This window comes from Apiospora phragmitis (assembly GCF_038363925.1).
Source record: "Apiospora phragmitis strain CBS 135458 chromosome Unknown utg000010l:1.0-9815664.0:1.0-9183399.0, whole genome shotgun sequence".
Lineage (NCBI taxonomy): Eukaryota > Fungi > Ascomycota > Sordariomycetes > Amphisphaeriales > Apiosporaceae > Apiospora > Apiospora phragmitis.
The window spans coordinates 7924543-7947151 of NW_027117409.1; the positions used below are offsets into that span (position 1 = coordinate 7924543).

General features: G+C 54.3%; 9 protein-coding genes across 9 annotated transcripts; 5 read left to right on the forward strand and 4 right to left on the reverse strand.

Annotated features, from left to right (window-relative positions):
* Window positions 1-1334: 1334 nt before the first annotated feature.
* Window positions 1335-1763, reverse strand: PG994_012177 (uncharacterized protein; the record flags this gene model as incomplete). The annotated part of the gene is made up of 2 exons (XM_066863586.1): window positions 1335-1461; window positions 1525-1763. The coding sequence occupies 2 exons, from the start codon at window positions 1761-1763 to the stop codon at window positions 1335-1337; spliced, it is 366 nt and encodes a 121-aa protein (XP_066712696.1).
* A 195-nt stretch (window positions 1764-1958) lies between these two features.
* On the reverse strand, window positions 1959-2229 carry PG994_012178 (uncharacterized protein; the record flags this gene model as incomplete). The annotated part of the gene is made up of 2 exons (XM_066863587.1): window positions 1959-2186; window positions 2218-2229. The coding sequence occupies 2 exons, from the start codon at window positions 2227-2229 to the stop codon at window positions 1959-1961; spliced, it is 240 nt and encodes a 79-aa protein (XP_066712697.1).
* A 366-nt stretch (window positions 2230-2595) lies between these two features.
* Window positions 2596-4093, forward strand: PG994_012179 (uncharacterized protein; the record flags this gene model as incomplete). The annotated part of the gene is made up of 3 exons (XM_066863588.1): window positions 2596-2964; window positions 3040-3417; window positions 3470-4093. The coding sequence occupies 3 exons, from the start codon at window positions 2596-2598 to the stop codon at window positions 4091-4093; spliced, it is 1371 nt and encodes a 456-aa protein (XP_066712698.1).
* Window positions 4094-4432: 339 nt separating this feature from the next.
* PG994_012180 (glycoside hydrolase family 47 protein) lies at window positions 4433-5112 on the reverse strand (the record flags this gene model as incomplete). The annotated part of the gene is made up of 3 exons (XM_066863589.1): window positions 4433-4510; window positions 4721-4846; window positions 5053-5112. The coding sequence occupies 3 exons, from the start codon at window positions 5110-5112 to the stop codon at window positions 4433-4435; spliced, it is 264 nt and encodes an 87-aa protein (XP_066712699.1).
* Window positions 5113-5610: 498 nt separating this feature from the next.
* PG994_012181 (uncharacterized protein) lies at window positions 5611-6774 on the forward strand (the record flags this gene model as incomplete). The annotated part of the gene is made up of 4 exons (XM_066863590.1): window positions 5611-5821; window positions 5865-5968; window positions 6011-6314; window positions 6383-6774. The coding sequence occupies 4 exons, from the start codon at window positions 5611-5613 to the stop codon at window positions 6772-6774; spliced, it is 1011 nt and encodes a 336-aa protein (XP_066712700.1).
* Window positions 6775-7395: 621 nt separating this feature from the next.
* PG994_012182 (trehalose-phosphatase) lies at window positions 7396-10436 on the reverse strand (the record flags this gene model as incomplete). The annotated part of the gene is made up of 5 exons (XM_066863591.1): window positions 7396-7958; window positions 8036-8163; window positions 8208-9382; window positions 9424-9693; window positions 9807-10436. The coding sequence occupies 5 exons, from the start codon at window positions 10434-10436 to the stop codon at window positions 7396-7398; spliced, it is 2766 nt and encodes a 921-aa protein (XP_066712701.1).
* Window positions 10437-11889: 1453 nt separating this feature from the next.
* On the forward strand, window positions 11890-12309 carry PG994_012183 (uncharacterized protein; the record flags this gene model as incomplete). Its single annotated transcript, XM_066863592.1, has 1 exon — window positions 11890-12309. One exon carries the CDS (start codon window positions 11890-11892, stop codon window positions 12307-12309), a length of 420 nt encoding a protein of 139 aa, XP_066712702.1.
* Window positions 12310-18533: 6224 nt separating this feature from the next.
* Window positions 18534-20217, forward strand: PG994_012184 (uncharacterized protein; the record flags this gene model as incomplete). The annotated part of the gene is given in 3 exon segments (XM_066863593.1): window positions 18534-18590; window positions 18601-18845; window positions 18897-20217. 3 exon segments carry the CDS (start codon window positions 18534-18536, stop codon window positions 20215-20217), a joined length of 1623 nt encoding a protein of 540 aa, XP_066712703.1.
* Window positions 20218-21612: 1395 nt separating this feature from the next.
* On the forward strand, window positions 21613-22594 carry PG994_012185 (NAD(P)-binding protein; the record flags this gene model as incomplete). The annotated part of the gene is made up of 2 exons (XM_066863594.1): window positions 21613-21645; window positions 21704-22594. 2 exons carry the CDS (start codon window positions 21613-21615, stop codon window positions 22592-22594), a joined length of 924 nt encoding a protein of 307 aa, XP_066712704.1.
* Window positions 22595-22609: the final 15 nt, after the last annotated feature.

Below are 22609 nucleotides of genomic sequence, written 5' to 3' on the forward strand. Positions count from 1 at the left end.
GGATAAGACATCATTCCGAATTGGACTTCACGATCGGCGCAAAGGATACCATAGACTGGCGGGACTTGTCGACGTCACCACGGTCTAATACGCACAGAGGTGGCAAAGACACAGGGCATTTGATTTGGACCTCCATCTGGGCTTTACAACTTGGGAATCGGTATCAAGAGGAGGAGGGCCTAATATGGGCGTGTGTTCCAGATCGATACCCAGATTATCGGCATCGCCCGATACCTAAGTACACAGAGTATTTCTGCTCTCGTGGCAGGAAACACATAACAAACAATTAACATTATATACACTATTACTCTGCACAGTCTAGGTGTATGGTGCAGTCTGCAAGCAAAATGACTATTCAGGGCCTCTGCTAGATGATCAAGTTTGCCTTTTCTCTCTTGTCTCTAATCGCTAGCTAAGAAGAAATCTCTACAGAGGCCGCCGCCGGCGACAGTGATAGTTGTGTACGTACCAGCGCATCTGATCCAAGCATGGTGGCACCCGACGCCAAGCGCACCGCAAACGCCAAGCCTCTCATTCGGGAAGCATCAACGTAGATGCTCAACAGATGGTGCAAGGGAAGTCTGAACAGATCGGAAGTCGTCATGCAAGCTTTTACGGTACCTGCATAATCTCCGACATACACATAAGACATATTAGTGTTACTGCCGTCTAATGTACTCTCGTGTTCCCCATGTTTCCCGTTTGCCATGCAATTGCCAAGTGACGAGGTCTGACAATCTTGGCTCACTTACGGACAGTCATGGTGATACCGAGATATATGTGAGACTTGGAAGATAACTTGCATATTACCATGCGATCTTGCTTACAATTCGATGTGGTCTATCCCAGAGCATATGTGAGCTGCAGCCACAACAGATGCAAGGGAAGAAGGAGCCCTTTGCCCATTCAGACGAGTACCATTTGTCCGTTCCTGCTTGACAGGCAGGTATAATTTCATTTGATCCCTGGCCGCCACGTGGCTGTCGTCTGAATGCAAGACGGCCCCCACAATGCCGGCCAAGCCGGGTCTACCCTATGCATGCCTTGTTCCATCGACCCTCATCCTCTGCCCCAGCCTGCCGTTGCAGGCGCGTTCTACCACGTGGCTCTTCTCCGCACTTCTCCTGTCAAGAAGCCATGGGAGCATGTTACTACCGGCAGAGTAAGTAGGTTGGGCTCATATACGGAGTTGACTCGGACATCAATTCTGCATTCGACCAAGTACCTATTCCTCAGGGGAGCTGTACTCAAGCCGGGCTCGCATCCTTTCCCTCGCTTGGGAGGCTCAAGCCATCGTCTTCGGTAGTACACAAGCGCACGAGCCGTTGCTTGGCCTAGGAGGCCAGCCCATCCTCGTCCAAGAGACCCCTGGATTCCAGCAGCAGGGCAGGGTCCAGTGCGTACAGAACGACGAAGCTCGACGACCTTCCAAGCGTGGCCCCGCAGCCCGCTCGTGCGATGCTTCACTACGGTTCAGACGAGGAGGGGTTCACGAGACTTCGATGGGTACTTACTCACGTTCACCTCATAGCGATTCCCCTTGACAAGTGGTTAGGATAGTCGCCCTCCAAGATGCGCTTTACCCCCAGGCGGGTCGTGTTGGCCGCCCCGTTGAGCATCTTGGCCCGGAACTCTTGGTAGCACCACTCGAGAGTGCCACTCTGATACTCCAGCTCCAGCCTCACACTCCAGTCAACAGGGACCGTTGCGTTAGCTGAAGTAGGGACGCTTATCGAGACGAGCGAGATGAGCTGTTGTGCCATGGGGTCAATAAGTAAGGAGAACCCCATTAGTAGAGATCCTACTACAGCGACCGATCTGCGTGATAGAAATTGTCGTCAGCAGAGAGCACGAGTAGACGGTATACTTAGTTACCTGTCTGGTCTTGCAGCAATACCTACCTACCTCATTCTGGTCCCCGGGCCAACTCAATCCCTCCGTAGATGTCGCGGCTCGCGTTATCGAAAAGAAGACATGTCGCTCAGCCGGCGGGGTTCCTCGGAGGAGAACCAGATCCACTTGATCTGGCTGATGCACTCGGCGACGGGGAACAGCAGCGCCGCCTTGGCCCCCGTGCTGAGCATGGCGACGAGGGTGTTGATGGTCAGCTTCGAGCCAAGCTCGGTGCCGGCCGTCGTACGTGAGCAGCATAACGACGAGGGGTTCTGGGGTTTCCTGGGCAGAAACTTCAGCCGGGGAATGCAGGCAACTCCTCACGCTGGCGTCCATGGTGAGGTTACACCCCGTCGGGAAGCCATTTGGGCCCCATCGTTTATTGGCTGGGCCGTGCAAGTGACATGCAGCGTGACCCAAGACGCCAAATACCATTGGCTGTAGGATGCCTTCTTCGTATACAGCCGTTTTATTTCGAAACCAACATGCATTAGACCTACGGCCCGACGCCGAACTGTCGACCCCAGCCAAGGGTCGTTATCACACTTTTCCCGTCGAAAGGCACAGGCAGCATTTTCCCCGCAATGTTCCTGGCATTGAGATTTCAGACATTCTCAGATCTATTCGTTTGCTTGCAAAAGCCCATGATCTCTACCATGTGCATGAACGCATTGTACTTGGGCGTGGCCTTTGATGCCCCTAATGGCATTGGCTGAAGATACGGCACGGACTATCAGAGACCAACTCGATGGCAACGAGCACAACATCACAGACTTGCAAACCGGCATGGCCCCTTCATGGGTCTCGGCCCAGATCTATCGCAGCACTTCATCAATCTTGTGGAGTTGCATCGTTACTTTGACGGCTTGTGTATACACCGCTCTCCATCTGAACATTTCGGGCAAGAAAGGATGGTGGCCACGGCTCGTTACCAAACTGAAGTGGGTGGCTGTCGGACTGTTTATCCCAGAGGTTCCCATCTACTTGGCCATAGCACAGTTTGTCGAAGCTAGGTGGGTAGCTAAGCATTTGACGGCACTTCAGCGAGCGGACAGTAAGGTTGACCAGAAGGTGAGTTTGCATGAGCTGATCTCTCAATATTTTCCTATCTCTTATGGCTGGGGGCATGTGATTGGCCTTCTCTAGTACAAATTTGACCTGAACTACGGTTTCTTCGTCGTCATGGGCGGCCTGCAAGTGTCCCTTGACCATTTGAAGGAAAAGGAGACGAGAGAAGACCGGGTATTCGGGCAAATCCTTGACCATGATTGCCGGAAAACGATTTCCGGCGTCGGGGTTGTGACCCTTGCCCAAGCTAGCAAATTTGTATACATCTACCCAGACTCTATTACCGACAGAAGCAAAGCAAATTCGATACAGAAAGGTCTCGTGCTTATACAAATCGTTTGGATGGCACTGCAGTGCATCTTTCGACACGCCCATGGCCTGCCCCTGACTCTACTGGAACTACACACATTTGTCCATGTCGCCTCTGCCCTTTTCATGTACTGTTTCTGGTTCAAGGTATGTCACAATTGCCGAAAACACACTGATAGAACTGCTAACGCGACACTAGAAACCCCTTGATATCGGGAGCCCCGAGGTTGTTGATTTTGAGGGATTCCAGGGCATTCTGAACTTGTTACTGCTTGAGTACCACGCTTGGGACTTGATCAAGACTGGGAATCTCCTCATTGTCCCTGTGGATTCGACCGAGATACCACACTATGAGAAGTGCTGGGTAGAGGACAAACACGATGACAACAGTACGGAAGCGCTACTAGACCCCGTACCGCACAGGAGGAAGTATCATGCAATTGTGGCACCAGCAAGGGACGCAGACAATAATCCGATATTTGTCACACCAGTCGACACCGACGCCGCATTCGCTCAGCAGGATACCATTGTGTTGCAGTGTTCGGAATATCTTCGGTGTGGTCTGCGGTTCCTCGACCAACCCCAGACTCTCAGCAAAGCCGAGTGTGATGCACTGGCGAGTGCTGTCGACGCATACTGGCGCCTTGGCGGCGCCAGGTCTCGTATACCGGAGATGTACGACGAGAAGCTGATCGGGCCTGCCGTCGGACCTGACAGAGGGTTCTTGGGCACATATGGACTCTACGCGACCAAGAGCGATTCTCGAGCTCCATTCCAGCACCAGTCCAATGTCCTGACGCACACAAAGAGACGAGGCTCTTAACATCTTCGACGCCATATGGAAAATTATCTGCATGGAGAATATGATAAGCTTCCTGGTCATAATCCCTCTCTCTTTCGTTTACGGCGGGCTACACTGCGCCGCCTGGAACTTCCATTTCCCTTCGTCGACCGAGAAGTATCTATGGAGATTATCATGCATTGTGCTTGCTGGTCTGATCACCTTCCCGTTTCTCGGGTACGTGTCGATCAAATATGATATAAAAAAGTACCCATTATATTCGGTCAAAACCGAGAAGTTCTTGGTAACATAAGCGCGGGGTTTCTGCTTCTGGGTTATACGGCATTAAGGGCTTTCATTGTTATCGAGTCCTTCATTAGCTTACGCGCCCTCCCTGTCGGCGCCTACATGATGCCAGGGTGGCTTCAGATGATCCCGCACTTGTGAGCTGTACCCAATCTAGGCGGTTTTACATTAGCTCGGTTAGCTTTCTATACCGTTATTTTTGTTAACTATTAGTCAAGGTGTATAAACAAATAAGGGGGGTACGCGTGTTAAACATATATACTACTAGTAAATAAGATACCGCGCTTACTATTTTTGGGACCTAAAACAGCGCTTTCTCTCTACAACGTGTAACTATCACAATTTCTTACGGAGTCTACCCACCACGCCGAGATTGACGCTGGCGTAGGGAACGCCCGACCGCGACTCGAAGGCCGCGAGTTGTCGGTCTGCCAGGTCAGTCGCCCGGGCCGAGTAGACGGCGTCCCGCTTGAAGGCGGCGTCGGGGAGCTGGGTCGAGAGGTAGTGCGCCGACAGGAGCCCGCCCAGGGGTGGGTTACAAGTTCAGTCCATTTCCCCTAATAGAGGGTTAGAACTAGAGGAGATATGCCACTGCAACCAGAGACTTTTTTCTTTGTGTATGTTGTAGGAGTGACTGCGAGGTATCTCAAGAGTTTTGATACCTCGAAAATGGTATGAAAGCGTTGAGCTCTTACGGCAGGTCGTTGCCAGCAGGTTAAGTCGTCTAGTCCAATTAACCAGTATAGCCACTTCATATCTGCCGATGAGTCAATGTAAGGGGTCTGATTTTCTGGTGCGTGATGTCTGATTACCCATGCTCACTCGCTGCCATGGAGCGCCTATGGACCCCTTGTGGTGAGTGTATCCGGAAGTCGGTGTGTTCCGTCGAAGGCATGAAGCTGGCACCTATCATTTTGCCTAGCCCCCCCTGTTGGCAAGGGACAGTGGACCTGGTCTGGCGTGATGAAATATAATTCCTCATAACGGGGTTCTGTTGGCTTGAACGGCTGCATCTCTTCCTCTTTAGTCTTTGCCGAGTCACTTTTAGTTGCGTCGAATGTTATTCTCGATTGATATATCGAAATTCTTGAAGAACGGGCTGCGAGTTTATCTTATTTCGACCTTCTCGAAATCACACACACTCACTCGAGGCTGTGTAGAATTTGACCAAATATCGTAAACTTTTACCAAGACCATGCCATGTGCCTCTCCTCCCACCACTACCCCCTGAACCCACCACCACCATCACCACCATGACGGCACCCCTCTCCCCCCCCGCCACCGACGCCGCAGGCACCGTGATCGTCTTCGTGCCCCTGACGACGGCCTTCACGGCGTCCCCGAGCTGCTCGACGCTGTTCCGGCAGAACGGCCCCAGCCTCGTGGCCTACGACCCGGGCTACGGCCTCGAAATTGATACGCGGACCGGCGGGGGCCGGTGCGCCCCGGCGCCGTCACGACCTGGTGGGAGCAGGCGCGCCTCGGCTTCAACGACGACGACGGCCAGCACACGGCCGCCAGCCTGGGGCCCCTGACCTGTCCCGACGGCTGGTCGACGCTGGCCTCGTCCCGGAAGGACGCGAGGAGCACCGTGGCCATGTGCTGTCCATCGTAAGTCACGTACCCGAGTCTCTATCACACACACACACGTAGAAATCTCTGACACGCCCCCTTCCTTCCGCTCTTCGACACAGAGGCTACAAACTAGCCAACGGCCTCCCGGGCTCCATCAAAGGCCACTGCCGATCGACCGCGGTGAGCGGCGACGTGCTGACCTACGCCATGACGGCGTATAGCGACTCGTCGGCCTGGCAAACGGCGACGACGACGCTGACGACGGGTTCGTTCATCGGCGCCATCGCGGTGGTGGGCTGGAATATCCGCGCAAAGACGGGAACGGCGGCGGCCCCAACGACAGCCAGTGCTTCACGGGGAGCGATAGCGCCGCAGCTGCCAGGTAACACCGAGTTTCCATCATCACCATCGTCAACCGGCAGCCAGGAAGGCCAGGACCAAAGCGGATAGCGACAGCAATCCCCCGGCGCGGGGAGCTCATCGTCATCATCATCGCCATCATCTCCGCAGGACTACAACGGCAACGCGACGACCATCGGCGTGAGCCTAGGCGCCGTGGCGCTGGTGCTGGCCGCGGTGCTGCTGGTGGTGCGGCGGCGGCGGCGCCAGTTCTTCAGCCCGAGCGCAGCACGTGGGGGGAGTTGGCCGCCGGCCCGGCCCCTCCGGCGGTAGCAGAGGTAGCAGAGCAGCAGTCGCAGTCGCCGCCGTGGTGGTGGGCGGAACTGCCGGCTCCCCTGGGGCGGAGTCGGACGGACGCGGGGATGAAGAGGCGGCCGAGCGAGCTCCCGGACGCGCCATATCAGCGGCCCGTAGCGGAGCTGGATGGTGGGTGGCAGCGATGATAGGATGGCGTGTCGCCAATTAGCACAAGCCCGGTTGCCTCCTGCCTGAGATTCAGTATCTGTGGGCTTCTGGCTCGTGATCTTTGCCAGCATCAGCATGGTTGGTGATTGGATCCGGACAAATGTAACTATCCAAACATATTCAAATCCTGTAATTATAACTTCTAGCATATATCTATACTTCTCTATGTACCTGCCGTTCAAGAACAACCAGATGTTCGTCGAAAGGTAGTAGCAGCCTTGGCCAATCCAAGAGCGAGTGGTGGCAGCAGAGCCCTTCTAGCCACTAACCGAGGCGGCATCTCAAAGGGGCCGTGAATGCTTGTAGCAGCCATCTTTGCGAGGTAGTGTCTTGTTTTCTCTTCCGTCTTTGATTCTAATTTCTATCCTGTAATGGTGCGCTTCTAACTCGAGCTGCTGCCAACCCTCTATTACCCACACATTACACCATGCGTGAGGGATGGATTCCGCTCAGTAGTGTCTATCTTGATGCTGTCAAGTTGTGTTTTTGTGCCTTCTCTCTAAGTACCCTACAAAACCCAGCGCCTCGCCAGTTGAACCAGTTTCTCATTTGCAATGAACCCGACCACGAATAACATATATCGTTTACAACGCGAAATCTCAAGATTCGGGGACTTTACCCTCCAAGCCCGCGATGGCGGCAAGGTTGACCGAGCTGAGAACCGTGCTGTCGTCGTTTCTACCGCTGCTGCCAGCGCCGGCCAAGAGACCTGTAGCCTCGACCACGTCCGCGGGCTCCAGTATGTGCCATCGCGCAAGCGTGACCTTGGTACTGGCCCCCACGGTGACGGTGAAGATGTTCTGAGGCTCCGGGCCGATGCCACTAAGGTTGCTCAGAGCCCGGAACATGTCTTCATCCGTGAAATCATCGCCCATGCAGAGGACGAACTCGAGCTTGGACGAATCTGATGCAGGATGGCCCTCGACGTGGGACATGTCCTTGTTATAGTCGTTCACAAGTCGCTTGGCAATCTCGCCCTTGTTGATGAAGGTTGGCCGAACCTCGAGGTTGGCCTTGCCCGTCATGACGTCTACATCCCACTTCTTGACGACGCCGCTCTCGAGCTCCTTCTGGCATTCGCGAGCAGCGTGGAGGCCTTGCTCGGGATCTGCCTGCCGGTAGTGCCAAGTCAGTGCGCACCGCTTTCGCTCGATGAAAGAACCTAGCACAGTCTGTTAGTGACTGAAACGAACAAACCACAAGTCGGAAGACTGGAGGGTCTGTGGGGGAAAATCTTACCATGTACGCGATCGGTATACTTCTGGAAGATGGCAACGACCTCGTCTTGCCAGCTCATGTCGAACTTCTCGGCTAGGTTCTCCCAGACAGTGTCACCGGGATGTCTCATAAAACTCCCGTGCTCCGCACTGAAACCCAGCTCCGAGATGTGTCAAGATGCTGCTGCAAGAACTCCTGGTCACGACCAGATATTATCCAGACGTCGTTCCGGTGGTCAGCAGCCAGCGTCTTGAGGGTCTGAATCACACGCTCCGAAGGGATAGCCGCACTAGGTTCCCTGACGATTGGTGTGAGTGTCCCGTCGTAGTCGAACATGAAAAGACGCTTCTTAGCAGAGCGGTATTTCGCCAACAACTCGGTGCGGTCAAGCAATGGTGTAGCGGTGGCGTTGCTGTTGCTTGCCAGGTTGCTGACCAGTTTCCGTAGGAACTTGGTGATCCAACTTTGAACATTCTGCGTAGCCACGTGGTTGTACAGGGGCTTTTGCATGGACTCCCGCTCCTTCGCGCCCATAGTGAGCGCGTTGTCCAGCTGCTTTGCCACGCCACTGAGGTCCCAGGGGTTGATATGGATCGCGTCCCGCAGGAAACCAGCGGTACCACTGAATTCGGACAGAATCAAGGGGCCATGGTTTTCGCGTTGGCAGACGACGTACTCCAGACTCGTTGTGTTCATGCCGTCCCGGACCGAGGTGATAAGGCCGATGTCAGCTGCCCTCAGAAGAGCAAAGTACTCATCCTGGCTCAAGTACTGCGGGTAGTGTTGAACGGGGGAGAACGTGAGACCTCCAAAAGCGCCATTGATCCTCATCACTAGTTCGTTGACTCGGCTCGCGATTTTGTTCTCGGAATCTTCCTCAATGTTGGTGGGTGAGGTGACCTGGATGAGGACCACCTTCTCCGCCCATTCAGGGTACAGTTCGAGGAATCGCTCGAACGCCATGAGCTTTTGAGCCACACCGCGGACACTATCTAAGCGATCGCGGCCCACAATGATCTTCTTGCCTTGGTACATGGTCTTGAGGTTCTCGTACGCCTTAGTAACGGAGGGACTCCAAGCAAGCTGCTCCACCTTGGCGAAGTCGATGCCGATAGGAAACACGCCCACTTCGACACGAGTGCCATAGGCATCCACGCCTATGGAGTCGGACGGGAAGTCAAGAATGCGTGTACAACAGCTAGAAAAGTGACGCGAGTAGCTGTATGACTGGAATCCGACCAGATTGGCGCCGAGGACACCCTCGAGAACCTCCTTTCGCCGTGGCAGGCAGCGCAGGAACTCGCTGCTGGGGAGGGGCTGTGTAGATAGAAGGAGATGTACATATTTGGAGCTCTCTGGCGCAGCATGCTGGGAAGCAGCATGAGGTAGAAGTCGTGGATAACCACAACGTCACCGGGCTTGTAAATCTCGATAATCTTATTGGCGAACTTGAGGTTCATTCTGTAGTAGTCGGCCCACGCAACGCGCTCGGATCTGCCATCGGTCGGTTCATGCTGCTTGTAGTGGAAAAGGGTGTAGAGGTCGTGGTCCGCATATCGTCTCCATCGGTTCTGGTCGACCAGAGTGATGCCCTCATCGGTCATCTCGTCGTCGTCGGCAAGCCATACTGGCACAGTCTTGATCCGCTTGTCATGCGCGAGCTGCTGCTCGAGATCTAGCTGATGCTCCTTAGGTATGAAGGTGCCATCTTGTACAGCTGGTGTAGGGGGCGTTGAAGTATCGATGGGGATGGGGCCGAGAGAGTGTTCTTCCCAGGGATATTGGCGGTGACCTCCGGAGGAGTATTGGGGGCGAAAGGGGGTTGTATGGCGTCTCGATCTCGCCCGTCCATGCCACGACCGTGTGGTTCCAAGGTGACTCGTCGGATGGAGAGGTATGAGAAAGCATCGTAGAGTGCAGATTGGCCGCGTCTCGAGCCCAACTCCCAGTCTCCAGACTGACGGTATTTCAGCGCATAGGGTAGATTGAAGGCAGCTGAGATGATGTTCCCCGTAAGCGCCAACTCGGGCACTGCTTCTTTGATCTCGGTGATGGATTGACGGCGTCCCTTCGACGCCAGGCTCATGCGACGCAGAGTATCTTGGTCGGACATTGATGTAGCACGTTCCCTAAAGCCTGGCAAGACGTCGTTCCCTGCTGATTGGGGGTTCGCCGGGTTGGTCGTGAAGTAGCTCGGACTGGTAGATCTGTCTTCTTTGTCTTTGTCTTCGTCGTCGTCGTGATAGGTAGTTAAGTGAATGCCAGGGGTAACGGGGACGTTTGTGTTGGAAGCTCGCTCGTGGGCAGGGAGTTCTGATTCGGCTCGATTGAGTAGCGCAGGGCGGGGAGAGTTGACTTCCTCCGTCTGAAGAACCTCGTCCAATCTGCCCTTCTTAAGGGGCTTCGGGTTCTGTTCCGACATGATGGCTTGTTTAGTTATGCTGGCCCGGAAGCTTATGGTAACGATGGTGGGGGGGGGTACGGCAGTGGCGCAAATCGCAGGTAAAGCCAAAAGCCAAAATAGCAATCAACGCTTGGTATGAGGAGGTCAGGCTGGCAGAATAGCTCTCAGCCGCTTGCGACGTTCGAAATAGCAACGAGCGAGGTTCAAATGTGAGAGGGAGTGGGAATATAAGTGCGACGTTGCCCTCCTGATCTCGGGGCGGTAAAGGAGCAATGGTGAGTCGCCCTGGGGTAGACACCCTTGTTCGCTTTGAGATGAACTGTGGTGGTGGCCCAACGGATGAAAGTTTGAACGGAACCAAGGAAGGTGGGAGGTGATAGGGGGATCAGAATCAGGGGGTGGAAGAAAGAGTAGTAGGTAGTCGAGTAGGTAGTCGTAATAATAGTTGTAGGTTACTGCCTAGCCTCTTTTCACTGCTCGTCCATATGTACAACAAAGCCGGTGGAAAAGCATGAGGATTCGAAGTTGGTTCCAACCATTGCTGACCGGGTTTATGGTGGGGCAGTCACTGGACGCGCTTCCAAGGCTTCTTCCCTTTTCTGTACTGCCAGCTTCTGGCACTGGGAGACGGGAGGTTTTGCTCCTAAACTAGTATGTAGGTGGGATAAAAAGGGGATCGCAGAACCCGCAAAGATCGGGAGATCTCCTCGTGCCCTTCCGCAATTCTCTCTGGCTGGCTGGCTGGCTGGCACTGCTGGCTGGCTGGCGCAATGTGTCTGGCTCTACGACCGATGGAACTGGGCTGGCTGAAGGACTGGGGTGGACTGAGAGCGATGCATGCATGGTGGTACATGCATTTCCCAAGCCTTATCATCCCGTCCGTCCTCTTTGTTCCTGGGCGAAGCTCATACTGAAATGCGACAACATCGTGGGCATGATGCAGACAGCCAATCGGTGCGACTTGCACTAGAGTGCTGATTGGTTTGCGATGCGGTCCAGTTCTTTGTCCCACAGACTTGTTCCACGCCTACGCAATTCTGTATGTGTGTGTGTGGTGTGAAAAGAAGAGGACAGGCGATGACGAAACTTGGCGGGGCAGAAAAGACTCGCTCGACGAGAGGGAAAGGGAAGACCGCACGTACCTCGAATAGACTGACGTAAAGTAAAGTAAAGCCCGCTGTCTGTCAGAAAACAAATGGGGAGAGACAAACAGCCACTAAGAAGACGGCAAATAACTGGGCAGGTTTTTAAAAACGAATGGTTGTCTAAAGTAGTAGGTTAACGAACTTCAAAAAAAATGAAAGATGAGCGATAAGAGAGAGGAAGTGTGAGAGCGAGAGCGAGACAGAGTTCCGAGCAGCCAACACCATAATAAACAATCGTCAGTTCGCACAGTCAGTCCATAGCGGTTGATTTTTAAGGTTCGGCCATTGTCGACCTGCTGCTCCCCTTTTCCTCATGCTCCTTGGCCATGTGCCCGTCGCCCATCGCAGAAACCCGTCGTTCGGTCGTCTTCCCTTCATTCTCTCTAGCTACAGTCCAGCCGACATACCGACAGCCTACACTCACCACCTCCCCTTTTTCCTACTCATGCTGGTCTTCCGTCCAACTCGTTAATCTCAAGCTACCGCAGTCAGGTTCCGTTGCCAAGCGCAGCGCCCCCGAAGCTATTGACGCAACGGGCCCAAATCGCAAGGTAAAAATGGATACTCCCCATGAAATTCTCCATGGGATGAACGATCTAGACTCTGCTGGAAAGTCGGGAGAACTGGCCCAAGCCTCCAGGAACCACCAGAACCACCAGAACCATGATGCCTACTGGGTATGGCCTGCCTGCTTCCGCTTCCTTGGTCTCGCGACTGGGAGAAGCCCGCTCTTCATGGTCGGTTAGGAAGGCATGTGACGACATTGAAGCTGGCTGAGATATCCTGTTTCCCCGCGACGCACACATACTTTCTGCTCTTCGACACCTATCTATTGCCCCAGTCGGCCCGAGCTCCGCCTGCTCACTGCAACGCAGCAGCAGCCTTCTGTCCTCAACTCACTCGTCCACTGAAGGCCATGGGGGAGAAGAGGCATTTGCGGCATTTGCGCATTACATTCATTACCTAGGTGGGTTAATCACAGGGTATTCGGCGGTATGGGATTCTGGAAGAAGCCGACCTTCCCCGACCCTACATTCAACTTGCATCGCGGAAACTATTGCGTGCAGCAGCGTGTAGCGTGTCTGTGTGTGTTGCGGATGGCATGGAGGGGCAGAAAGGACGACGAAGAGGGGCAGAAACTGCTGGTGCTTCCTGCGACATGGGCCAATCCCAACCCCACGTCGTTCCACGCCGAATCGCTGTTGGCGATCTCCGACTAACCCTGCACGCTGGTATTGGCGAGGTTGCACTCGACATTCTGACAGTTTGCTGCTGATGTCGCATCCTGATCGTAAGTTATCTTCGGACTGAATAGCCCACATACTCGCATACAGCATGGAATTCGGGCTCGAGAATTGACGCCCAACTAGGAGGGTGTGCCGACCTGCATACATGTAATGTAGAGGCTACTTGTAGGCATGCAGGCAGGCCCTTACGCAAACCCTTTTCTCCCATTCGGTCGTCTGGACGACTCGGGTTACCCATTTTGAAGCAAATCTGTTATCGGAGCCAGCTTCGCCTGTAGATCGTCCTTATCTAGATGTTGCGTCTTCTAACCTAATTCTTCACATATTGGCTTGATGACAAATTGAGTCTGGTAACGGTTCTTTTGGCGTGGAGATTGAGAATCACGTTCAGAATAGGGGCTGGCTGATAGCCTACCGGTGCTGAGTCTGGGCCTTACCAGCATCCGCCCACATCAGTCGGTCTCGTTGTCAGTCCACCGTCCCCTTTTCTTGTCGGTGAACCCTTTCCTGAGGTCTCCGGGGCCAGACCGCCCCCCCCCAATACGCCCAATCTCGACCTATTGCGATTTCCCAATATCTCCACAACCCCGGTACTAACTCAATTCATTCCGGGGATGTGGAGTTTATATCGTAGTACGGGGATAGTCGTAGGACAGCAGTGGGAAGGGGGCGTTAATTCCAAATACCATCCAAGTCGGATCTAGGTAATTAAAAATCAAAAGGGATAGCTTCAATGCCCATGTGGCAATTAAAGTTTCTCCCAACGACACAGCCAATATGGCCCTTGCCTCGGACTACTCAATCCGTACTGCACGCACATGAATACATTATATTCCTTTTAGTTCAAACGAAGGCATCTCAGAACCCATGTTCATTACACCTCCTCTGATGTGTCTGACCCGTAATACACGAACGGCGCAGGGGACCACCTGTGTCCAGCGTAGGCCAAATTGAACGACCAAACCACTTTGACACTGCTGCGACTTCTAGATCACCAGGGGACTCGAGTGGACATTGGCGTTCGTCCCTGGCCGGCGCTTCCGTGGGGGGTTTTCTCCCCCTCAGAGCGAGAAGTAGCCGCCGGTACCGGCGTCGCATCCAGCCTGCACGCCGCAGAATCTTCGGGCAGGTCCTCCCACCATCAGAACAGACTGTGCTGGGCCACACCATTGCCTCTCGTAATGGCGATGCATCATCACAACCATTCGCTGAGACGACAAATGCAATAGCTATAGCTAACGCAGCGGCTACCTGCGGTTGCTGAGCAAGGGCTCACGACTGAAAACGAGGCCGGGAAAGAATGCTTGGCCTACCAGTGACTATGGTAACCATGATACCGTACGTGAGCACGATGGTGAGAGATTAGTGTCGTCGGTGACAAGCTAGGAGGAGCGCGGTACCAATAGAAGGGTCTCATTGACTACGACGACAACGATAGATGGGTGAGAAGCTGTGAGTTTATCGAGCATCGAAAGCAGGCAGTGCGATGGGAATTACTGTGAAACTTCCCATAGATCCGTTCGATGCAATGCATGGGCCAGAGATAGGGTGGCGGGTATGACCCGTGCTATGTATCGCCCTGTAGTCCAGGCATCGGACTGAGGGAAACATCAACGGTGGCTTCGTTATTGGGCGTATGCGTGTATGTCCGTACTTGGGAAGATGGAATCAATGCTTAGCAAAGCCCAGTGTCCGTATGCAGAGGTTAGTAATAACAAGATTAGGAGCCTGGAGTGAGCTGGGGAGGGCTGGGCTAAAAAGGGGGGAGGGGGGCTGAATAATAAAAAAAGAATGTGCCCGTAAAGGGGGGTCGAAAAAGTGACCGCAGAGGGAGTTGAACCCTCTTGTTTTTAAGAATAGTCTAATGATACTTCCGCTAGGCTATACCGACCCGGTCAAGGGGAAAAGGGTCTATTTCCATATATAAGCCCTTCAACATTGGGTGGCCCGCTGCTGTCGAGTATTCAAGCTTTGGGACTGCCGTGGTTCTTGGGTTGTGGCGGGTGGCATCCACGTCATGGGCGGCAGTTCTGCACCGGTTTAACTGCTTGTCTACTCATATTCCTCACGAGGGAGAACGCGTTCAGCCACTGTTTCCCCTTCCTACGCATCGATCGAATCGTCTCCCTTGCAGGGATTGATAAGGGGTCTAAATAGGGGCCCATGTTTCGATCTCGTAGGCTGTGCTATCTATCACGTGTGTTTCTTAGGGCCAAAATAGTTTATCCATTTGATGGGGGTCTTGATAGACCATTTACCATCGTTCAAAAGGCCATTCAGTTAGGGTCTGGAAGTGTGCTGTCGATAATGTACATGCAAACTTGCTAGTTACGGACCAATATTAGAGCATCCCGGAAGAGCCCCCGAATGTGTTATGGAGCCAGTGAATCTCCAGGGATTGATGCTAGCTCGCTCGCTTGAGCGTGAGTTCATCTGTCTGGTTAGGAATTCTAGTAGTTGACTCGAACACAAGCAAAACTCGACTCTGTTGTTCAGAGTCACCCGTATATGAGTGTTTATCCTGGAAATCATCAATGTTGTGCTAGTAAAGCTGCGAGAAGATACCAGAGTCACGGGATTTCAGGGGCTTGATAAGAAAGACAACACCACAATGCTACGCACAGGAAATTCTATACTATAGTACATAGATCAGATGTTGTATCCGAGATGGGTACACCAGTGTCTCGTAGCAAGAAATTGGCCGTGATAAGATAGCCTATTTTGGTTCCAAGCAGAACACCAAACGCAGATCCTACATAGCTCAGGGGAACATGACACAACGGGAAAACGGACATGGAAGGAAAGTAAGGCGACAAGACTCCTCTACAACGCAGTAGCTGTTCAATACTCCAGTGTAAGGCTTCCTTGCTATATAGGCCTTATTGCACACCGTCCATCAGGCCTACTGTCCAAATCACTATGAAGCAGTATAGGAGGAACAACTGCTGATTTTCTAAGCGAGCTAGCTTAACTCCTCGTACGATACATTGCTGCGCCTGAGTAATAGTAAGGGCGTTATGAGGTAGCACTGGGAATATTGCCTATCAGTACACGATGAGTATATTTACCGGACATTCCCCGACATTATGCTGCTCGGCGCCGGCTCGGTCATCAGTGGAGTCGATGACCTCTGTTGGGTAATTCACTCGTCACGTTCCTTTTGTTTCTACTCAGGTGGATGGATCGTACTATGTAGTATGTCTCGAAACGAAGCAAAGAAACGCCGAAAATTGGTGTTACAGGTGACACCAATCGCACACGCTTGGCCCTGAAACGAAACCTCTAGTTCTGCCCTACAGGCCTGCGACGTCATTGACTCTGAAGATGTTCATGCTGCGAGAGAATATGCACCCAATGTCTCCAGCAGTGTTTGCGCTGAGGTGCGACTATTCGTGAGCTTGGCAGCGAACGTTGGCTACTAGCCTACATAACCAAGCAATGGACGGTTAGACGGACGGGCGCTAATCTGTCGCGCCAAGCTGTAGTCAATATAGTAGGTCCTGAAGTCTATGGGGAACCCTCGGTTTCGAAGTATGCATAGAGTGGTAGCTTCTCGACCGATTCCAGATCGCCCCGATCAACCCGGGGGCCCGCGATAAGCCATCGGAGTGTCGACCGGGTTCTTCTCACCTTGCCATAATTTTCGCACGGATGCCACCCTTTAAAGTTGCCGGCGTTCGATCTGTTGATCATAATGGAAGTGTTAAGATGGTCGACGACTCCACTACCTTCAGCAACGAAGGAGACGGGGCCGCCCGCCTCCGGAACTGCACTGTTCTGATTCCCGGTACCTGGATTCTCTGCTTTTGTGCTGTCTGTCGTTGGCACCGTCGCATTCATCTAGTTTATCGGCCTTTGACTTCGGCAGATTGATGTCACCTGTAGGGATGGAGTAAGTGGAGGCTCAAGAGGTAACCTAAAGCATCGGAACTTTCCTCGGCCGGTCATAGTCTTGTTTGACCAGAAATCTTAAGTGGTGAATAATCGGCAGTTGCTAACCTTGGTGGGCGGCGACGTTGGGCTAGCGACGAACTTGGCAATCCGTCCGTTCGGTACAATGTTTTTCACCTCAACTTTCTTGGTTCGGGGAGCATCTCGAGGCCGCCCGAATCCCCAATGCGCATCAGCGTTGGCGAACAGAGCGCCAACGTCAAGCAAGAGTCTACTCGGAGAGTTGAAGGAACGAGAAAAAAAAAAAAAAAAAAAGCCTCACAGTACTGTAATACCGAGATAATGGTAGGACCAGCTGGTAGCTGCCGCGTCCTTAGTGCAGCCCGGAAACGCCTCCTCTCTTTAGCTGTAACAGAAACATCAGATGAAGCTGAAATAGCGGTCGGTCGGCCTCGGCCATTGAGACGCGAGGGACCCGTCAACCGTCCGAGGGGAGGTCACGATGGGAACGCGACGGAACCTCCATCACATGGCCCATCAGAAAACAAACAATGATCTGTTTGCGCGATCGCGACGAAACCAGCTGTTAAATGGATGATCAGCCTGTTCATACCTAGCTGAGGGCGGTCAGGAAACATAACTGCTTTATCCGTATGAGAATCAATCCCCTGACCGGCCGGCCGGGTCAGACGTGCGCCTGGATAAACAGCCATCACCCATCCGCTTCCTCTCGGACCCTGGTTTCTTCGGGCCTCATTGCTTATCTTGGATCCCAGGAGTTGCACAGCCCCGAATGACATCAATGCATGGCACCGTAAGGTTGTTGGCTCTGGACGACAAACAACGGGTAGACGTTTGACAAGCCTGGAGTGCGTACCGCAACGAGGGCATAGCTCCGGCTGGGTGGAATCTGCCTAGTGCCTAGTCGGCCTATACATGCAGAGCCGCACACCTGAGCAACAAGCCTGGATCCGCATCGCACATCCTCTCTTGGCTCCAGGCTGGGTAGCATGTCTCAGGTTGCCGCTGTTGCCGTGCTTCCTCTTTTTCCTTCCTTCTTTTTTCCACTCGACGAACCAGCTGCCAGCTAGGCCAGAGTGGCCAGCTGCGAGGTTCGACCACGATGGAAGACTTGCCGGCCCACAACGGCGGAGGGGAGGGGTGGTCAGCACAGCTTGGATCCACCGAGGGAACGGTTTCACATCTGTCGTAGTCTGATCGACGACAGGGGTCAATCTGCCGCATAACACACACAACCAACACCAACAAAGGTGATATTGGTTCTTCTTACCGTGTAACCCGCTGGAACAGGTGCTACTCCATTGCTTCGCCGATTGAAAGAGGAGCCCGGACGACAAGAAACGGAGGTGGGGGGAGGGGGTGGGGGGGAAGAGAAAACTGGCCTCGATAAGAGGTTACATTTGCATCGCTCTGGCAGCACACTTGCTGTTGTCCCTCCCCGGGATTCTGGCACCCGATCGGCAGCTTCCCGTGATGATCTAAAACCATGTCCACCTCTCTTATAATAAGAAGAAGCTTAAAATATATTCGCTACCACCCTGCACGAGTCTCTGGAGAGAAAGAGAGAGAAAGAGAGAGAGAGGCCTTCTTGTCGCTCTCTCTTTATTGCGAGGATCTCCAGCTTCCCATCCCTCCCTCCCCCTCGTGTCTCTTCCTTCGCACCGCCTGGCTAGGTGTAGTCTGTCTGTACCGACTCATCTTGCTCGGGGTTGATTGATTTCGTGGTGGAGGACAGGCAAGCAAGAAGAGCAGTCGGTCTTCATGGATACTCACAACAACTCCTCCTATTGCCTGTCTACATGGGAATCAACATGCCAAATCCACTGACCGTTCCGCTCGCGGCTCTGACCACCGTCTTCACCCCAATCGTGCTCACAGTCTTGGCTGTTGACAACAACCCGAGCCCCGTCGCAATTCCCGCACTTCCCGACCGGCGGGCCGGCTTCTTGTGAGCCTCCATCGTGGAACGACAACATCGCGGCCCAGGGCATACGGTTCTACTCGCCCGCCATATGTCCCAGTGGCTTCTTCGTCGGACCCAACTGCGGGGTCACCAAGACGAGGACGCAGGAGGGCTTCGCTCCCGTGACCTCAGGCGAAACGGTGGCTTACTGTGTTCCTAGGTGAGAATGATGAGCTTTCCCTGACCTTGACGCTTCTCGCTCACCATTCAGCGATCATACATGCACAACAGACACGACAGACTTCCGGGGCGGCGTCTGGGGCTTTGCCACCGCTACAGAACCCGGCGCTCAAGTGACAGTTGCGCCAGCCATTCAGATCCGCTGGCGGGATTCAGACCTGCGTATACTGTATACGCATCCATTGACCCCAGGACTCTTGCTCGTCGGCGATCGTACCCTGCCGACGGCGACAAGTGTACCGGTGACGGTTAACCCCAGTGGCACCTCGATGAGATTCACAACTCTGGTCCCGGCCCCTTCACAGACATCCACTGTACCAGCAGCGTCGACGTCTTTGCCGCCCAGCAGCCCACCGCCGCCCACCACACAACCTACGTCCACATACGACACGTTTGCGACTTCGCGGTCGCCGGGCTCCAACGGCGGCGGTTCGCCCTTCAGCAATCCGAACCGTCCCACGACCCAACCAGGCAGCAAGGCCACCATCGTGTTGGCAGCCACCTTTACCACGTTGGCGGTCGTCGTGATCGCGCTCTTCGCCCTGGTCCGATACTGCCGCAAACGCCGGCGGCATCACCACCCCGAAAACGACGACCACCTCACCCCCATCGGCGTCGGCGTCTGGGCCCGTTGCGGACAGAAGGCCGGCTCGTGGGGTGTCCTGCTACGACGAAAATCAGAGAGGCGCGTCTACGAGAAACAGCGCGACGACACGGAAGTAGGAAGGAGAGGAGATGGGCCCGTGATGGAGACGATCGTGGAGGTCGACGCCGCGCCGCCCGTGGGGAGTCGAGCGAACCCGGCGGAGCTGGAGGCGGCCGAGATGAGAAACAACCAGAGGTGGAGCTGGATGTCGCGCATATCCGACGTGGTGGGAGGCAGGAAATCGACAAGGACGCCCCCCTCCCGACCCGGCACTTCGAGCAGGTCCGAGTCTCGCCCGTCTCGCCGCGACTCGTCGCGCTGGACCTCGTCGATCTTTGTCGGACGCACGTCGGCGGACTGGGAGGCCTTTGCGAAGGAGCGGTGGCCGAACGGGCTTACGGTGCCGCCACAGACGTACCGTGCGGGGAACAGCAGCGACTACACCACCAACAACAACAAACGGTCATCAGGAATGATTCGCAGCCTCGGCAGGAAGCAACAACCATCACCGCCATCACCACGATTACAACAATACGCCGCTGCCGAAGCAAGGGGCCACGCAAGGAATAAGTCGTCACAGTTCCGCCTCAGCGAGCGGAGCGACGGGACGTTTGGGGAGATGCCGCGCAGCCCCGGGTTCGGGTTCCCACCGAGCCCCACCAGCCCGGTCAGTCCGAGAGATCATCTTAGCAGTCGATCTTCATGATGAGAGCTGTTATGCCACCTACTTTACATAAGCCTTCTATTAGCCTTATTAGTTTCAATGATACCCAATGCGACATGATGAACATGCCCATACATACTTTCGGAACTTCATGGCCTCAATGACCGCCGTTTTCATGTGTTCACTACACTGCAGGGAGTGACGATGTGCTCAGACGTGACGCGACAGATGACCTCGTGGGTACTCGAGCTGCGCCACGCCGTCTTGACGGAAATGATGTCACCCTTCGTTGTGATAGCTGACTTCCAGCTCCACAAGACCTGTGCGAGAATAGTCACAAACAGATTTATCGCATCGTAACATGGTGTTACGGAGGGTGAAAGTAATCAGGGTCCGTGTGTCGTGGATGAAGATGGAAGATGCTTCCGTCTCGATGGGGTTTCTGGGCTTGAGGTTTCACTGGCTAAAGTGGGACAGCCTTAATTGCTATCAGTGCTTCTCTCTTCTTCCGTCACAAAGTACGACATCCATCAACCTTGATGCCTGTGCCAGTGGTTTCACTCTTTCTGTTACTGAGAAACCGTCTTCCGACTGCAATTGAGCCCAACCTCCGCAGCAACCTTTCCTTCCAATGTCTGCCCAGACCAAGCAGACTTTGAGCTGTCTGTACTCGCGAGAACGTCTCCAACCTCAAACCCTCCATTGTCCTGGGGTATATCTCCTGCCGTCAACGGAGAGGGGTTATAGATGAATGGACGGTCGACCAACCTTGTCATAAGCGCGATAGAGACAGATTGATAGAGAAGTGGTTTTGCGAAGGTAGGTAATGAAGTAAGGCAGTGAACAGGCCAAACTGCCCCTCCAAGAGTCGAAGCCCTCCCTCATTGAAGCTTCAGGTGCCTTTACATTACAGCAGCAGCCTTGACACATGAGCGTCCATGAACGACAACATGGTTGATCCAGTGTCTAGAAGATTCGGCGACCAATGATAACGAAGCTGTACCTGAGAGCCGTTTGCCGATGGGATGTTGGCCGGTGGGAGAATGGGATGCCGGTGGGATGGACTCTCGGTTGATGTGGGATGGCTGGATGGCTTACAGCGTGTGGGCTTTTTGGTGGGGTCTACTACCACAGTGGTTGATCTTCAATCCCACCTCATCCTCGCTTTCGATCACAAACAGACAAAGAGATGCGTACCTCCCTTTTACTAATGACTGACAATGGCACCATGAAGCATGAAGCATTTCAAATCCTTCAGGGATCGCCCTGCATTTTGAATTACTAAGAGTCTTTCCTATTGCAGACCATACAGGTCTATATAAAGTACTCACGAAACCTGTTAGAGCCTCCTAATCCAACTCATACACTCTTCCTCTCCAAAGCCAGTAACAATACTTATTTCTATCACTACAATTTCCAGTCCATTCTACCGTCAAGATGAGCAGCATCACCAAAGTCGCCTTGGCCGGTGTACGTTGGGTTTCCTTCGATTGAGAACGGCAATGCCTGCTAACCCCTTTGCCTACAGGCCACCGGCAACCTAGGCCCCGCCATCCTGGAGCAGCTCCTGGCCGCCGGCTTCCATGTCAAGGTCCTGACGCGCCAGAGCAGCAGCCACAAGTTCCCCGACGCCGTCGAGGTGGCCCCCGTGGACTACGACTCCCTCGACTCCCTCGCGGCCGCGCTCGAGGGCCAGGACGCCGTCGTCTCCACGCTGGCCTCCCTGGCGCTCGAGAAGCAGCAGCTCCTCGTCGAGGCCGCGAGCAAGGCCGGCGTCAAGCGCTTTATCCCCTCGGAGTTCGGCTCCAACACGGTGCACGAGAAGACGTCGAAGCTGCCCAGCTTCGGTCACAAGATCGCCGTGCAGGAGGCCCTGAAGCGGGAAGCTACTAAGCCAGACGGCATGACCTACACCATCGTCGTCAATGGGCCCTTCCTCGACTGGGGCGTCCGCGTCGGCTGGCTCGCCAACCTGCAGGCGCGCGAGATCAACCTCTGGGACGGCGGCGACCGCGTCTTCAGCACCACCACCCTCACCAGCGTGGGCAAGGCCGTCGCGGGCGTGCTGCAGCACCCGGCCGAGACGCGGAACCGCGCCGTCTACGTGCAGGACGCGGCCCTGTCGGCGCGCGACCTCGCGCGCTACGCGAAGAAGGCCACGGGCGACAGCGGCAGCGATTCCGAGCAGAGCTGGAAGGAGCACCGGCCCTCGGTCGACGAGATAGTCAACGCGGGCTGGGCGGAGCTCAAGAAGGAGAACCCGAACCCGAACCCGGACAACTTCGTCATGAACTTCATCACGGCCTCCGTCTTCGGCGAGGGCTACGGGTCGCACTTTGAGAAGAACGACAACGAGTTGTTGGGCTTGAAGGATATGAGTGACGATGAGATTGTCGCTGTGCTGAAGGGGCTCGCTTAGCAGCAACACCAAGCT